At 35.3% G+C, this 12,371-nt stretch overlaps 1 protein-coding gene across 3 annotated transcripts in view; it reads left to right on the forward strand.

Annotated features, from left to right (window-relative positions):
• TMEM87A (transmembrane protein 87A) overlaps positions 1–12,371 on the forward strand; it is a 39,711-nt gene that overhangs the window by 4,257 nt on the left and 23,083 nt on the right. For all 3 annotated transcript variants that reach the window (XR_005718728.1, XM_040226847.1, XM_040226846.1), the window contains exons 4-8: positions 2,037–2,150; positions 4,532–4,585; positions 4,670–4,714; positions 8,103–8,220; positions 11,792–11,853. Coding sequence is in view for 2 of the 3 variants with exons in the window: in XM_040226847.1 (XP_040082781.1) it covers positions 2,037–2,150; positions 4,532–4,585; positions 4,670–4,714; positions 8,103–8,220; positions 11,792–11,853 (393 nt within the window). In the remaining variant the exon portion in view is untranslated. The remainder of the gene's footprint in view (positions 1–2,036; positions 2,151–4,531; positions 4,586–4,669; positions 4,715–8,102; positions 8,221–11,791; positions 11,854–12,371) is intronic.

Consider the following 12,371-nt stretch of genomic DNA (forward strand, 5'->3'; position numbering starts at 1 on the left):
TTTGCAATTTGCAGGCATACTGGTACTATCAGTTCTTAAACTTTTGGTCTCAGAACTTTGCTGCATTCCTAAAAATTGCTGTAGATACTCAAAAAGCCTTTATTCATGTGGGTTACTATATTAGAAATTAAAACAAAAATGCATAAATATATATTAGTTTATTTTAAAATAGCAATGATAGACTCATTGCATGTTAATATAAAAAGCACACTTTTTAATGAAAAATAATTAATTTTCAAAAAACTGGGTACAGTGGTGTTATTTTGTATTTTTGCAGATCTCTTTATTTAATGTCTGAACTTCCCTGGTGGCTTAGATGGTAAAGTGTCTGCATGCAATGCGGGAGACCTGGGTTCAATCCCTGGGTTGGGAAGATCTCCTGGAGAAGGAAATGGCAACCCACTCCAGTATTTTTGCCTGGAAAATCCGATAGATGGAGGAACCTGGTAGGCTATAGTCCATGGGATCGAAAAGAGTCGGACACGACTAAGCAACTTCACTTCTTCACTTCTTATTTAATGTCTAGTGTAATAGAAGATAGCCAGATTCTTATATCTTCTCCACTCAGTCTGTTGTGATGTGTTATTTTAGTTGTGGTGTATGCACAAAATGTGGCTTCACACAGATATGTAGTTAGGAAAGGAATGGTATTTTAATAGAATTTTCAGGTAATTGGATGATTACTTTTGCACTATCAGCACAAGGCAAATAACAGATGACAACAGTGAAAATAGTTTTGCCCTACTAGATGCATGAAAGTGTCCATGGACCACACTTTCAGAGTTGCTATAGTACAATGTACCTGAGCATTGAAGATATACAGCTCCTGGATAGATTTTTCACTCTGTTTTCATCCAGCTATTTGTATCATTTCATTTTTTACATTTCCCCTACATTCTTGAGGTTTCTTTTGAAAAATAAAGTACTAGTCTTTAAAAAATATCTACCATCCAGTTGGTTTTTTAAACCTTAAGCATTTTGAATTTCTACCCAGTATTAGGGTTTTGTCGGTGACTGTTTTGTTTTTGTTATAGAACACTGGGTAAGGTTGGTATGATGAGGACTGTGTGTGTTAGTCGTTCAGTCATGGCTGACTCTTTGCGACCCCATGAATTTAGCCAGCCACATTGCTCTGTCCTTGGAATTCCCCAGGCAGGAATATTGGAGTGGGTTGCCATTCCCTTCTCCAGGGGATCTTCCCCCTCAGGGATCAAACCTGGCTCTTCTGCATTTCCTGCATTGACAGGCACGTTCTTTACCACTAGCACCACCTGGGAATCCCCATGATGAGGACAAAAAGGACTGAAAAATTTAGAGAGAAGTATTTCCAGAGTATGGTTTGAAATATCATTGATCCTTTTCTCCTAATCAATTGATCACTAGTTAAATTTATAGTTAAAAACTTCATACAGTTGAAGCTTGTGATAAAAACTGGTCAAGAGCTTAGCAGATTCAGTCCTCATGGGTAGTAGAGTTAAGAATGTAAAAATTATTTTGAATTGCCACAAGACAGAATTATGGAAATAGTAAGCAGAATAGTTGGAAGTGTGAAATTGCAGCTTAGGAAAAAAGAGGGTGAGGTTAGAGATCTTGGTATGGGAGAAGAATCACAGAACTGATGACGCCACAGAAATGAACTTTTTCAGAGTATTAGTAGTGGGCTGTGAATGGCTGCAGCAGTTTTATACTCTGGCTTATCTAGCTTATAAGCACAAGTTTTGGTGGTGGTGGTGTTGTTAATTGAGTCAAGGAACTCTTGTAAATATATTTTCTTATAACAAAACCCTCTGGACTGTGACAGTTTCCCAAATCTTCCTGGAATTTTCAGAGGACCTACCCTTCTTGAGTCATAGTCTAGAATTCTGTACTTGAGTACTGTTAGATTCTTGAATACTAATATATAGTCTTTATCTGATATTAATTTTAAAAATAGCAAATCCAAAACTATGTTTGTACCGAAGACAATCTATTTGTTATCTTTTAAATATTTCATGTAAAAACTAAGTTAAATACTTGGTATTTTATCTATTTTCCAGTTGGAAGAAGTGGACACATACTTGGAAAACCTTAAGGAAAAAAAAGGCTTGTCTGGGAAATATGAAACATCATCAAAATTGTTCCAGAACTGCAGTGAACTCTTTAAAGCACAGGTAATATTTGATAGTTGTTCAAGGAAAATAGAAGAGGTGCAAAATATGATACCGGTATTTTTGGTGATGTCCATTTCTCCTCAGTTCTTTCTTCTGACAGGAATAGGTTAGAAGTATGTTCTGATTGGTACATAGTCAGCTACTTAAATATTCTCATCAAAGAGAGGATGTGCTTTCCTTTGTGTGTGAAAAGCAATGCCCCACTTTCTTTAGAATGCAGTAAAATATACATAATAAAATACATACATAAAATTTACCAGTTTAACCATTTTTAAGTGTGCCTTTCAGTTACATAAATACATTCACATTATTGTACCACTGTCACCACTAGCCAATTCCAGAACTTTTTTATCATCTTAAGTGGTTACTTTGTAACAGTTAATAATAACACCAGCCCCTACTCCCACTTCCCTGGTAATAGCTATTCAGCTTTCTTTTTCCATGAATCTAACTGTTCTAGATATCTCAGAGAAGTAAAATCACACACTGTTTTTTGGCTTTTTTAACTTAAAATGTTTTCAGGGTTCATCCATATAGCAATTATCAGAATTTCATTTCTTTTTAAAGGCTGAATAATGTTGCATTGTACATTTGTACTACATTATCCAGTCATCCATTGATGGACTTTTGAAACTTTCATTTTTTAAAATTCTCTTGTTATCTCATCTAGTTGATATATCCTCAGAAAAATCAACGTTTTTAGATTTTACTACTATAGACCTGAAATCAAAGGATTGAATTTTACACCTTTTTTGTATAAAGGGGAAGAGGTGAATTATACTGTATATTTTATTCTATTTATTATTTTATTTTTTCACCTTACCTTGTGATTGTGGGATCTTAATTCCTTGAGCAGGAATTGAACCTGACTGCTGCTTTTGAAACCACTTGGTCCTGATCATTGGAGCACCAGGGAATTGCCAATGTTGTGTATTTTAATGCTTACATGTATGTGATCATATAAATGGAGTTTATTATAAAATTCTCTTTTCTTAGAAGTAGGATCTGACCCCAGTTTTTTGATAGATAAAATTATACATTTTATAGGTTTGAAAATAGTTATTTTATATAACTATTTTATATAACTATATATAGCCTTTGCTTTGTTCTTACTGCATTTAAATGCTGCTTCAAATTGTTTAGCAGCTTGCCTTGAAGAAGAAAGGAGTTCATGGAAAGTTAGGCTTTCTCTCTAGCTACTGCAAAGAAAGATTATTGATAAGAACTCTTTTACTTAATAATTGATGAGCAAATGAAGTAATTGATAATTTGAACTGTCAATACCTGGGTTGCATTCTTGCCATAGTATAGATTTTACAGACTTGAAGGAAAAAGAAAATAGCTTTAGAATAGTGGGAGAAGGCAATGGAAACCCGCTCCAGTACTCTTGCCTGGAAAATCTCATGGATGGAGGAGCCTGGTAGGCTGCAGTCCATAGGGTCACTAAGAGTTGGACACGACTGAGTGACTTCACTTTCACTTTTCACTTTCACGCATTGGAAAAGGAAGTGGCAGCCCACTCCAGTGTTCTTGCCTGGAGAATCCCAGGGACGGGGGAGCCTGATGGGCTGCCGTCTATGGGGCTGCACAGAGTCGGATACGACTGAAGCGACTTAGCAGCAGCAGCAGTGGAAGTAAGGTAGAAAAAGAAAGCTAGTCACAATATGATGTTGAGTAGGGGGTTTTCTTTTGGTTTTCCAAATTTATTCTTTAGGCTAGGAGGATTGGTTGGCCTTTCTTGGATCTGATTGTGAAAAGTTACCTATTATATACTGTTTCCCAAGGTTCACTACTTTATATCTTCTATAAGCTTTCCAGGATTTTGGCATAAATCCTTGTTCATAAGGTTTCTTCCTCCAGTCTAATGTAACATGACCTAATTACTCAGGAAAGATAATGCTTCCTCTGCTGATAACTGGAAAGAAAGGTAATTAGTGGAGGTTTTTTAACAGGCATGGCGTGTGTTGTGATGGAACGAGCAATGGATCCTAGGGTTGAGAGTCTTAGGTTCAGATCCCATTTCTGTATCTAAAGCTTTATAGCTTTGAGTCACAGTTTCCCCACCCTTGGAAATAGAGGGGAACTATGACATCCATTTATCCTATTTATGTATCTTGCATCTAAGGTTTTATCAAGAATGACAGTATCTATAATCTTATAGAAAAACTGAGTGGCCAGTTTGGTTTGCTGTTATTTTTTAGTTCCCAGCAAAGTTTTATTCGCTTGTTTGTGGTTAATTGGAAATATTTTATCTGTTAATGTCATACTATTTTGTTTACTTTTATACTATGTTTTGCTTTAACTGTTTCTGTGGGTTTTTGAGCTGTGCTTTTGTTTTGCTATTATACATGTTTAATTTTAGTTTTATTTATCTTTCATAGAGCTTTTCTGGAGATTTTGTGCATCGATTGCCTCTTTTAGGAGAAAGACAGGAGGTAATTGTTTTTCTTGTTATGTATTTCTGAAAGTAAAGTAGAAATTCTGAATTAATTTACTAATTTTCTTTTTTCCTGTTTCAGGCTAAGGAGAATGGAACAAATCTTACCTTTACTGGAGACAAAACTGTAAGTGTGGTAGGGAATTTAGGGCATTGAACACATTTTAGTGTTCTTATGTTTGTTTACTTTATTTATTTATTTTTAATATAAATTTATTTATTTTAATTGGAGGCTAATTACTTTACAATATTGTATTGGTTTTGCCATACATCAACATGAATCCGCCATTGGCGTACACGTGTTTCCCATTCTGAACCCCCTCCCACCTCCCTCCCCATACCATCCCTCTGGGCCATCCCAGTGCACCAGCCCTGAGCACCCTGTATCATGCATCGAACCTGGACTGGCAATTTGTTTCACATATGATATTATACATGTTTCAATGCCATTCTCCCAAATCATCCTACCTTGCCCTCTCCCACAGAGTCCAAAAGACTGTTCTATACATCTGTGTCTCTTTTGCTATCTTGCATACAGGATTATCGTTACCATCTTTCTAAATTGTTTGTTTACTTTAAATTTTTATCTTATGCTTACATTTAAAAAGACACTTAAGAATGGAAGCTATATATCAAAATGTTAATAATGGTTATCTCTGGATGATTTTGTGAGTGATTTTTATTTTCTTTGTGTTTTCTATATTTTCCATGTTTGCTACAATCAGTCTATATTGCTTTATAACTACCACCCTATAAATATTATTTGTAAATAGTAAGAAACTTTTAAGAAAAAACCTTGAATCCCAGAACTCCATCTAAAATTATCTTGTGCTAGAACATAATTGGAAGAGTATATCTCAAAATTTACCCTTTAAAAATGCACAGTTAAGAAGTTTTTAGTTATGTGACCACCAATCACTATTTAATTCTTAACATCAACACCCCAAAAAGTAACCATGTAGTCATTAGCCGTTACTCCTCATTCCTGTTTTCCCCCAGCTCTAGGCAACCACTGTTCTCTCTCTCGCAATTTGTGACCTATGTCTGGCTTCTTTCACAATTTAAAACTCTGTCTTAACTTTTACTTTCTTCTTGTATAGAGGCTTGAGATCAGCAGGGGTGAGTAATTAGGGCCTACTCAGGTCTTGATTGGGTACGTGTGCACCGTCTGGCACGTATGTGCCCAGCCCTAAGTGTACTTGGAGCCTTCTAGATATCCGAGAATATCCTGAAGCTTTTCAAAACCCCTATGGACATCTTCCCTGGTCGCTCAGAGGTTAAAGTGTCTGCCTCCAATGCAGGAGACCTGGGTTGGGAAGATCCCCTGGGGAAGGAAATGGCAACACACTCCAATATTCTTACCTGGAGAATCCCATGGATGGAGGAGCCTGGTAGGCCACAGTCCACGGGGTCGCAGAGTCGGACATGACTGAGCAACTTCATTTTCACTTTCATGGACATCTTATTTCTAAATTTTTCTTTTAAGTTTTTAGTCAGCCTCTTGATAGCCTTACCTGGTAATGTCACTTCAGGCAGCTGTGATCTTTCACAGTTGCTGCTGAGTATTTTGAAAACTCCCTGAGTACAGGGTCCTTCCCACTGAATGAGCTCTGAAATCAGATCATGTAAAAGATACACCCAGAGATTGGAGCTTTTCATCACCTACCAGACAGCTCTGGTGAATGGGCTTTAGGGGACCACCAGACTCTTCCACTGCCAAACTGCTGTTTTTCACAGCTGTTAAAATTGTGAGAACTTTGGTTTTCAGGAGCTTAGAAAAAAGGTCAAGAAGTTACGGTGAACAAAAACACTACCGGCTTGCTTTTCTTACTGAAATTAATGTGCTTTCCTTGAGGAAACAGATCTCAGATGAGTTGTAAGTCTTCAGTTGATTCTGATAATTTTTGCCCATATTCTTATTGCTTTTACTGGTGAGTGTATTTTCAGGGGTCTGTATTCTACCATTCTGGAATTGTCCCCACTCTCCCTACCCTGATTATAGTTGTATAGAATTTTAACCTAAAAATAAGTTTGGCATGGCAAGCTTCATTAAATTGTTTTTTTTTAAACAGCATCCATTGGGCTTTTTCTTGTTCACTGTCAGATATTTAGAAAATATACATCAGTGAAAAGACGAAAATAATTTTCTGTAATACTGCCACATACTGATAGATTATAAACATTTATCTTCTAGTATTTTGTCTGCTTGCATATTTATATTTAATTAAAAATGAGAACCTTATGTACTATATTGCAGCTTTTTAAAAATTTTAGCAATATAAGATGGACAGCTTTCCAGTTCAGTAAATATTGTATGGCATTGTTATTTCATTGACTGCATAGAGTTTTCTTATAAGAATATATTACAATTTGTTAGATTATCTGTTTTATGTTTCATTATCCTGCAGTTGGAAACAGTGCTGTAGTGAATATTCTTGTAGATGTATTTGTTTTTAGATCTTTTTTTCTGGTTTCAGAATAATTCTGTGTTGGTGAACATTTTCTTCAATAATTTAATAGTGAAAATCTTAATTTTCCTTTTAAGACCAGAAAATAATAAATTGCAAGTCTAAGTAGTTGTGCCTCCTTTCAGACATGAGGAAGAAGCAGCCAAGCATTTTCTGTGTTTATCTTGTCTTTTTGTTATAGTCTTGCTTTTCTGAAGGTCCATAGCCTCTCTGGTGTATAAGGCAACAAATCCTTTGGTGGCTTTTTGCTAAGGCTGTGCACAGACTAACTGGCCTTGGAATAGATAACCAGTTCCACAAGCATGGTGGCTATTAATTCTACTTCTTTGACTTTGGGGGACAGTGACTCTTGGCTTTTCATGTAGCCTAGCTAAAATCAAATATTTTATGTAAATGTAAAACCTTGTTAGAAGAAACTGTGGTGGTCCTGAGAAGGGCATTGAATGAAGGGAATTAGATTCAGGAATTGGTGTTTATAAGTTACTGATGTCACCATTGGTGGTTTTTTCCAGGTGATTTAAACTAAATTTCTTTAGTTTGTTTGGGATATCTCTGTAAAATACAACCTGGCATCCTCTCATGACTTGGTTAAAAGAGAAGTGAAGTGAAGTGAAGTGAAAGTTGCTCAGTCGTGTCCGACTCTTTGTGACCCCAAGGACTACACAGTCCATGGAATTCTCCAGGCCAGAATACTGGTCTGGGTAGCCTTTACCTTCCCCAAGGCGTCTTCCCAACCCAGGAATCGAACCCAGGTCTCCCACATTGCAGGCAGATTCTTTACCAGCTGAGCTACAATAGAGACTCAACTTCGTGATTTAAGCTGAGGTTTCCTTCATTAAAAAAAGTTATATATGAGTAATTTATTATCTAATCTACTTTATTATATGCACTGTAAGCCTGTTTGTTTTGCCTACTGTGTTAATGAGTAAAAGTGAAGGAATTGACCATGTTTCTAGGCACATTCTGGAATGAAATTTTATATTTTGTAATTAACCTGTGTCCCCAGTTCTTAAGATTGGAAGATTTGATGTCTTCTTTCCACTGTAGGTAATGCATGATCCATTGAAAACTTGGCAAGATGCACCATACATTTTTATTGTACATGTTGGCATATCATCCTCCAAAGAATCATCAAAAGAAAATTCACGAAGTAATCTTTTTACCAGTAAGTACATTTTTTTTTTTAATCATTTGTATTACTACTGTCTGGTTGTGTCGTATGGTGAGTAGTGTCAAATTGCTTTAAAGAGGGAATAAATGAAGAATGTTGTCAAGTAGAAAAATTGAGGGAGAGAAATTTAACATTTTTCTGCATCCAGTGTGAACAAGATACAGTCTTAGGTACTCCACTTATATTTTATTACTATGTATTATAGATATTAGATTTCATTTCCCTTCATTTGATACTCCTGCTTTTAACTTTTTCAGTTAGTATTATGTTCTCAATAGACTAGTTAAAATTTAGTTACTAAGTCAAGACTTGGACATTTTAAAATTAATTGACTTGTATTATTTTTTTAATGTCTCAGTTTTTCTTACTATTCTCCTTTCTACTTTTGCCACCCAGTTCAGGGAATCATCACCTGGAATTTTACAATAACTTATTAATTAGTCTTGTTTTCTATAGTTTCTTTTTTTTGTTTTTTCCTTCTTTGCAGTTTTCTTCCCTCCCCTGCCTTTTCAAGTAGAATATTGAATAGAAGCAGTGATGGTGGACATCTTTATCTTGCCCCTGACTTTATTGGCAGTATTGGCACATTTCACCATTGAGTATGATATTTACTATAGATTTTTCCAAATATTCTGTTTCAAGATTTTTTTTTTTTTAAGAATGAATACTCAGTTTTATGGAATGTTTTAATCAAGTTTATTAAATTGATCATATAGATTGCTCATTTAATCTGTTATTGTGATGCATTATATTAACTGATTTTTTAGTGTTAAACTGTTCTTGAATTTCTGAGATGCCATTTTTGGCCTTGATACACACACACACACTTAGCTGGATTCTATTTTCCAGAATTTTATTTAGAGTTTTTTGCCTTTGTTCAAAGTAAAATTGGCCTAGTATTTTCATTTCTTATGTGTCTTCTATGGGTTTTGATGTTCAGGTTATTGCTAATCTCATGCAATGAATCAAAGAATGTCCCCTGTTTTTATATTCTATTGAACAGTTTTGGTAAGGATAGAATTATCCATTCCTTAAATGTTTGATAGAACTCACTTATGATAGTGTTTGGGCCTGATGTTCTTTTTTTTTCCCCCATGAAGATTTTAAATAAGTGATTTTTTTTTCTTTAATAGAAATAAATATTTTAGTTTTTCTATTTTTCCTTGAATTGGGGTTTTTCTTTTTTTCTTCCCCCTGAGAAATTTTCCATTTCTTTCAACGTTTTAAATTTGTTGGCATAAAGTTAGTAATGATCTTTCTTTTACCAAAAAAAAAGTTTTTTTAAATTCTTAGTATTGCTTTTATGCCTTCTCTTTTTAACTTGCAAATTCTAGAATTTTTGTTTTACTATATTTTTATCCCAATTAACCAGTTTTTCACTTTGTTAATTTTCCTATTTCATTGTCTTTTTCATTAATTTTTATCCTGATTTTTATTTTATTTGACTTAATTTTAAACTTTTGTTTTATGGATTCTTGTATTCAATGTTTAATTCCCAAGACCAGAGATGGGTCTTATTCTCCATAATAATATGGAATATAGCAGATCTAGGCAAACCAGAGGTGACCTGGTAGTTTCTGGACCCAAGGCATATGTATATCCTCCAGACCCATGGCTTTATAATGGGCAATAGCCTCATTGAACAGTTGCTAGTGTTTACTTTGAACCTTCTTTCTTTGAAAAGGATGGAGAAGAAACCCTGCTCCCTCCAGTTCAGCCTCTTCATTCATCAGATGGCTCTGTTCCCCCTTTATCTTGGAACACCTGCTATTTTCAGTGATCTAGTAGAAGCTGCATGCTCAACTACTGCAGCTTTGGGACCCAGAGTCCACCTTGACCATGGTTCAGTCTCAGGCACTGTTCTGCGTTTTTATTCTGTTTTGATATGTGGAGCTGTTTATCTTTTCAAGCTCATGTCCTTTTTGTTTCCTCTCTCTTTTTTTGCTTTTGCTTTATCCATCTGTCATTTGAAACTAAGGTGATACTCAAAACTTAACTACACCTTGTGGAAGCCCTAAAATTCTCTTAAGATAGTTTTATCTTCTTTCTTCCCTTCATTAAAATCTTTGGTATCTTCTGTTACCTATAAAATGTCCAAGTCTGCAGCAAGACTTAGAAAACTTCACAGATTATTCCAGTTTACCTTCTTCTGCCTTGTGTCAAAATGCTACTGTATAGTACCATGTGCAGTCTCAGAACTACATGTCCTTTAAATGTACCTGCATTATCACAACCATGATCATTTTCTTTGATCATGTAATGTCCTCTGCCTGGATGGCTTTTTACTTTGTCATAGAAAATATACATCCTTCTGGGGCTGGCTCAGGGGAACAGTTCTTTGTTGCTTTCCAACTCCTCTCACCTGGGGATGGTCATCCACTTGGTGGCAGAAAACATGCATCTTTCCATCTCCTATATTTTCCATAATGTGTGTCAGATGGTAAGTGCTCAGAAAATGTGTGTTATATTTTAGCATAGGGCAGGGATTAGCTTTAGAGTGCTAGATAGTAAATGTTCTCTCTGCTACAACTACCCAGCTCTGCCCTGTGGTGTAAATATAGCCATTAACAGTATGTAAGTAAGTGGATGCGACTATTTTCCAATAAAACTTTGGAATGGTTGGCCAAATTTGGCCCATGTGCTGTATTTTGCTGACTTCTGCTCTAGAGTAAACAGAGAATGTGATAGATATTTACGAAGTATTTATATTTATTCTTTCATTAAATTAAGAAGGTTTAGATTACTAAACAATTTGGCTATGAAATTTTTGTGATTGCTAATATGGGATGCTCCTTTTCTTTGTATAAGTATTGGGTCTTACTTTTAATAGTGGTATGTCCTTTTTGCTTGATAAAAATTAATAAGTATTTGTTGCATAGTCTGTATGTGGAGATAGATGTCACTTCTCAGATAAAGCAGTTTATTTATTAATCACACCTAAAATTTATCCAAGTAGTTTTTATCAGTTACAGTTTAAAAATAGTCAAAGGTTTACTTCAGTAAGGCAGATCTGTCTTTCACATTCTTGTTATTACTGTCATTTGTTTTGCTTCATTAAACACTTTGTTATTATTAAGCACTTTCTGAAAATGTTATGTTAATCGTAGAAAAGTTAAGTAAAATTGAAGTAGGTAAAAAAGAAATAAAGCAATAGGAAAATAATAGGTCAGGAGAGAGAAGAGGGTGACAGAATGAAGAAATGAAGCCCTGTACTTTGCAAAGCATGTTAGTGATGTAAGAAAAAGCATATGTGAAGTATGTTTGGAGTTGAGAGCAGATGAGGAATAGCTCCAGTTGGGCAGCTCACCAGGCTTTACGGACGAAATACATTCAGCTTGGTCTTTAAAGGACGTGAGTATGGGAACAGAGGACTTCTCTACGAGAAATGGTGATGGAGCCAGAGACCTGTGCAGGACACAGCATGATCCGTCAGAACACTTCATGATTGAAATGGTTAAAACTAAATTACCCAATGAAATTTTCATTAATTTCATCAAATATCAGATGATGTTTCTGTTTAATTTTTTCATCCTTTACATTAATTCTGAGGACTGTGTTTTGGCAGTGACTGTTGAAGTGAAAGGTCCCTATGAATACCTCACGCTTGAAGAATACCCACTGATGATTGTAAGTGAACTTAAATTCTTTAACCTCAACATTAAATGTGTTTAACTTGTTTTGAGGCAGTATTGAAGACTTGTTCCTGAACAGTTCAGAAAATACTGCTTGTAGTTCTGTACTTACTTCTTACTAGAATGTGATCTTGAGAGTATCAGTGAACCCCTCCATGCCTCATTTTCTCATTTATAAAAGGAAGAAGTCAATGACTTGTAGAATTTTAGAGTTGGAGAATACCTGATTCACTTTTGACATCTCTTGGATCCAAAATGGAGTACTTAAAACTCTGTAGTTTCTGATCCCACTTAGTATGACTAAATGATGATGCTTTCTCCTTTTCAGTCTGTGTCTGTCGGAAAACATCCTTAATCTATTTTCAGGTTTCTTTTTGTTCATGATTGTTGTTTTTTCCTTGTACTTTTATAGTTTTTCCTTGTACTTTTATAGTTTTCCCACTCTGTGGTGTTTCGTAGCCTTCAGCTGTATCCTAACCCTGCCTTGCCTTTTTTCCTTTCTGTGTTGTCTTC

The sequence above is a fragment of the Oryx dammah genome, unplaced genomic scaffold (genome assembly GCF_014754425.2).
Source record: "Oryx dammah isolate SB20612 unplaced genomic scaffold, SCBI_Odam_1.1 HiC_scaffold_26, whole genome shotgun sequence".
Classification (NCBI taxonomy): domain Eukaryota; kingdom Metazoa; phylum Chordata; class Mammalia; order Artiodactyla; family Bovidae; genus Oryx; species Oryx dammah.